Source organism: Verticillium alfalfae, genomic scaffold, assembly GCF_000150825.1.
Source record: "Verticillium alfalfae VaMs.102 supercont1.2 genomic scaffold, whole genome shotgun sequence".
NCBI classification, from domain to species: Eukaryota; Fungi; Ascomycota; class Sordariomycetes; order Glomerellales; family Plectosphaerellaceae; genus Verticillium; species Verticillium alfalfae.
Window position 1 is genome coordinate 1,869,634 of NW_003315037.1, and position 4,580 is coordinate 1,874,213.

General features: G+C 54.0%; 2 protein-coding genes across 2 annotated transcripts in view; one reads left to right on the forward strand and one right to left on the reverse strand.

The window, feature by feature from the left end:
* Positions 1-1,578, reverse strand: part of VDBG_02032 (LEC14B protein) — a gene marked incomplete at both ends in the record, with an annotated part of 2,205 nt that extends 627 nt beyond the window's left edge. Inside the window, 3 exons of the mRNA XM_003007798.1 lie at positions 3-1,112; positions 1,165-1,308; positions 1,359-1,578. Coding sequence (XP_003007844.1) covers positions 3-1,112; positions 1,165-1,308; positions 1,359-1,578 — 1,474 coding nt within the window. The remainder of the gene's footprint in view (positions 1-2; positions 1,113-1,164; positions 1,309-1,358) is intronic.
* Positions 1,579-3,985: 2,407 nt separating this feature from the next.
* Positions 3,986-4,580, forward strand: part of VDBG_02033 (general alpha-glucoside permease) — a gene marked incomplete at both ends in the record, with an annotated part of 1,672 nt that continues 1,077 nt past the window's right edge. Inside the window, 2 exons of the mRNA XM_003007799.1 lie at positions 3,986-4,241; positions 4,296-4,534. Coding sequence (XP_003007845.1) covers positions 3,986-4,241; positions 4,296-4,534 — 495 coding nt within the window. The remainder of the gene's footprint in view (positions 4,242-4,295; positions 4,535-4,580) is intronic.

Here is a 4,580-nt window from a genome sequence, read left to right on the forward strand (position 1 = left end):
ACCCATTCTGTAGTCGAAGCCCCGGCCTGCCGTGTGCTGCGTGGGGTTGAGCTCGCTGAACCTGTCGGTGGGCATGACGTTGCGCAGGTCCCACAGCTTCATCGTTTGGTCTTTGCCGTTGCTCAAAATGTAGCGCCCGTCGCCCTTGCTGTCTATGTACGTCAGTCCTTCCGTATGTCCGATGAAAGCGCCCGCTGGCCGTCCATCGCCCATGCTTCGTCGATCCCAGACCTTGATCGTGGTGTCGTCGGAGCCGGAATACAAGATATGTGGCGAAGACTTGTCCGCAAAACATACGGCATTGACATCGTCCTCGTGGCCCTGCACATCATGCAGCACCGTACGGGACTCGATGTCATAGACGATGATGGAACATTTGTTGGTGCCGGCAACGAGTTCCCTCCCGTCGCCGGAAAACCGGACCGACCATATGCCAAAGCTGTGGTATCCTCTGTGGCCACCCCTGCCGGCAACGAGGTTGAGCGTATACGGATCACCCCTATCGTTGGGATCGGTCGGCGCCAGACAGACGCTGGAATGGATCGAGGTATAGGCAAGCCATTTGTTGTCGGGACTCAGCGACGCATCAGTCAATGTCCACTGGCCGAAGGGATACTCGACGGTCTTGTAGTATTTCCAGTTGTACGGGTTCGATGTGTCGTACATGCGGACCTTTGAAGTCAGGCCACATGCGTAGAAGAAGTTGCCGTCCTCGGAGAACTGACCAGAGTACACAGGCGAATCGTAGTGGACAATCATTTCTGCTCTGTTTGATGGGAGCATGTTCTGCGCCATCAAGTCTTGATTCTTCTGCTGATCGACTCTGGTATCAAAGCCGAGCTCTCGGTCGAGGATGCGACGGGCCAGCTGCTTCTGCTTGTGAACACGGACATCAGTGGCACCAAAGACACCTGAGTGCATAAGCTCGAGGCCTTTCTCGCTCGGGACTTTGGGGAAACGATTCGGATCGGGTGGCGCCCGTCGTCGACGTCTGGCACCAAAGCTCAGAAAGTCGCCGTCATCCCCTTCTTCGACCAGAACGCTGCCAAGGTTTCTGCCTCTCAGAAGTGCCATAACTTGTGCTCGTGACAACCATCCAATTCCTGCGCCATCTACCCAGAGTTAGGATCGAGGTGACCATTGACAGCTAAAGGGATTGCGAACCTAAAATCGCTTGTACACCATCAAGCGCGTCGTCAGCGTCATCGCTATCCTCCTCGTCTTCTTCCCCATCATCATCGTCTCCGTTTGACGCGATGATACCGGCCACTTCACGTTCTGTTTCTGTATCTTCACCGTCTTCGGCATCTTCCACAAAGTTAGCCGAGATGCACTGGCGGGCAGATGATTGAACTCACCATGATAATCCTCGTCGTCTTCGTCGTCGTCTTCCTCTACATCTTCGAGCACGTATTCATAATGAACTCCACTTTCGGAATCATCTTGGTCGGAGTTCATAGATGACTCGGCAGCTTGCTCCTGTTGTTGAAGGTACCAGTCGGAAAGTAGTTCCTCGTCCAGTTCTTGGGGGTCATGACTAACGGGCTGTGCGGATGAGTCTCGATCGGAGTTGTCCATCGCGTTTGTGTGGTGCCCGAGTCGGTGCCTCGGCATTCAAGAAGGGTACCTAAGGTGAGGTGGGATATCTGCGCCTGCAACAAGAGAGAGGCGGGGAACAGCCAGCAAACGCGGACCACTACCACGTCGGATATGCTCGTCTTGATGCACGAAGCTACGTTCCCCGGCAATGTGAGTTCGGGAGTCTAACGATATGATACGGCCAGTAAATTTGGAGAAAAAGCTCGAGGTGAGTTGTGACGGTAGTCACGAAGCTCTCATCCCCAAGGTTCGTGACGACATGCATCGGCGCGAGTATGGGTGGGGGCAACCAGGCGGCGGCCGGAGATAAGATAAGATGCCCGCCTATTGCCGCCTTGACCAGAACAGACACGATGGACCCTTAATAATCAGCTCCTTCTACGGACCTCGCTATCTGTATTTTCGACTTCATCTCCTCGTGGATGAGGACCGACAGTACCTGCGTCATTGTGAGATCTCACGATGTTGTCTTGTTCTTTGTGAGTTGATCTGGAAGGAAAATTCTCCAGCTTTCTTTGATGCGACGCACTATCATCATTGTCAAAACCAAGTGCAACCAAACCCTGTCTTGAGGATATCTAGCCTGCGGACGTAATTGCTCCCTCCCAGTGCTGGCACCAACTTCGTCAGACGATACCAACCCGTCATCAGCTTCAAGAGAAGCGAGACACAGTCCGCCAAGTTGTTCAGTGTCTCAACTCTCAAGAATTGCCTGACGTTCGGATCGATCGATGAAATCTCGAATGGAGATCTGGCGAGGTTTATGGCAGATGGCCCTGTACGAGCGACGCCTCAGGCGGCTTGTCGTCGGAAAACTGCTCCAACAAGTATTCCGCAATATTCCGCCCAGCGATCAAGGGACGTGGAGGTGCTGCGAGATCCCTGTCCGGCACTGATGCTCCCCGCATACGCTACCAACAGTGTGGGCCCCGCCGCACGTGTACTAGCACCACGTCGCGAGCCGATTAAACATCTGATGATCATTGTACAAACATGGGCTATGCTCCCATCTCCCCTCTTCTCCAGGCCGACGAGTTCGGGGGAATAATCTGGGGTATCTGACGTTTCATCTGCCAGAGTCTTGAATGACGAATAGTGCTCACACGAAGCTTCAACACACGACGCACATGATGGGAGGACGACCCTCGCATGAGTACACTGGAGATGAATATAGTATTAGTGAAACGGTATGGACTCATTCGGCCTCACTGCTTGAGTAACTCTCTTAACTCCGGAGCACAGCTCATTCAAATGCGAGAAGTACTTAGATAGGCATTGTCGTGTGTATTACTTGCAGCTGAGAGCTAGGTTCGTGTTTACATCATGCTGGACGCTCATTTAACATCTGCCTCAATCCACCTCTCGATCATATTCCGCAAGCCCATACATCCGTTCCGCCACCTGACAGGACACCATGTTCAAGCGAGCAATACTGCACTCTGAGGTTAAACGATTTTTTTTTTTGCCTTCTAGTGGTGGCGGGGGCAGGTGCCCAGAAGTCAACTGTTGCAACAATACACACTGCTCAGTCGTCTGCCGATGGTGGTGTGTTAAATGGACACGCCAGGGCGGGGGCTAAGAAAAGGCGCCCATTTGCTATGGCGGAGAACTCTAGCCTCCAGCCGTAAGGGGCCAAAGAATACATCATCTAGGCGAGCCTCTCACGAACATCCAGCAGCCATGTCACATTGCGTGCACATGATGCTGCAAAATCATACATTTCCACATCTAAACGATCCATTAAAGATTCTGTCGGACCGACATGGCGCACTAGGGTAAGGTATAACCTGAATTCAGACCTTGTGCTCTCGCATGCCTTGGGCCGAGCCAAAGGCTTGGGAAATTGAAAGTGGTCTGTTGGTTGTGCGGCGCCAGTTTTCCGCCAACTTTCCCGCCGTAGCGTGCCTTCACTGCACACAATGCAAACACCTGATTCGGCTGTCCCTGGGGAGATGTCGAATTTGGCGGGGTGGAATCTCGACCCCAGCTGGGGCTTTAGCCTTCGACACAGCTCAATTGCGGAGATGCAGGGGCATCGGCTCGAAAGCGAGGCCATCAGATCGTGCCAGTGTCTTCTCAACCTTACCTCACCTTTTCCTGGGCAGCGGGGTACTGGGGACAAACCCCGAGCATACCCCCTTTGGGCGAAGTCTACTTCTTTTCCATAGCTAGGATACCATGACTCGGGGCGGCGTGTGAAGGCTTGAAGATGCTGTGATACTTCAAGGGCAGGCCGCCGCGGCCTTGAGACTTGTTATATAAGGGACCCCAAGGACCCACGAGGAACCGGGTCTTGTTGCACCAGCATCTCTCTCATCCTCTTCACCACTATAACAAAGCTTGAATACGGCAAAGACGCTCCGTCTTTCGAAACCCGGGCTTCATCATGGAGAAGTCGAACGTCGTCGCCTTGGAAAAGGCTGATACCGTCGCGGTCCTGGCGGAAGCAGCCAACAAGACTGCCCTTGACGACAAGGTCCTCAACCAGGCCGCACTCGAGGCTACTGCTGATGATCACGAACTCACCATCGCCGAGGCCATCCGAGTGTATCCAAAGGCCATCGGCTGGGCGCTCGTGTCATCCACCTGTGTGATCATGGAGGGCTACGATACCAACCTCTTGTCCAACTTCTTCGCATACCGTAAGGAAACCTGCTTCCCCACGACGCAACGACGCTAATTTATTATCCCAACAGCATCGTTCCTGATCAAGTACGGCCGATTCGTTGGGGTCACTCCCCAGAGTCCAACGGGATACCAGTTGACCCCTGCATGGCAGGCCGGTCTGTCTCAAGGTGCCGGCGTCGGCTCCATCTTCGGCTGCCTCCTGAGCGGCTATCTCGTGTCCAAGTATGGCTCTCGTCGCGTCCAGATCGGCGCCCTTATCGCCCTGTCGCTCTTCATCTTCCCCGTCTTCTTCGCACCGAATCTCATCGTCTGTCATCGGCGAAATCCTCTGCGGTGTGGCCCTGGGCATTCTC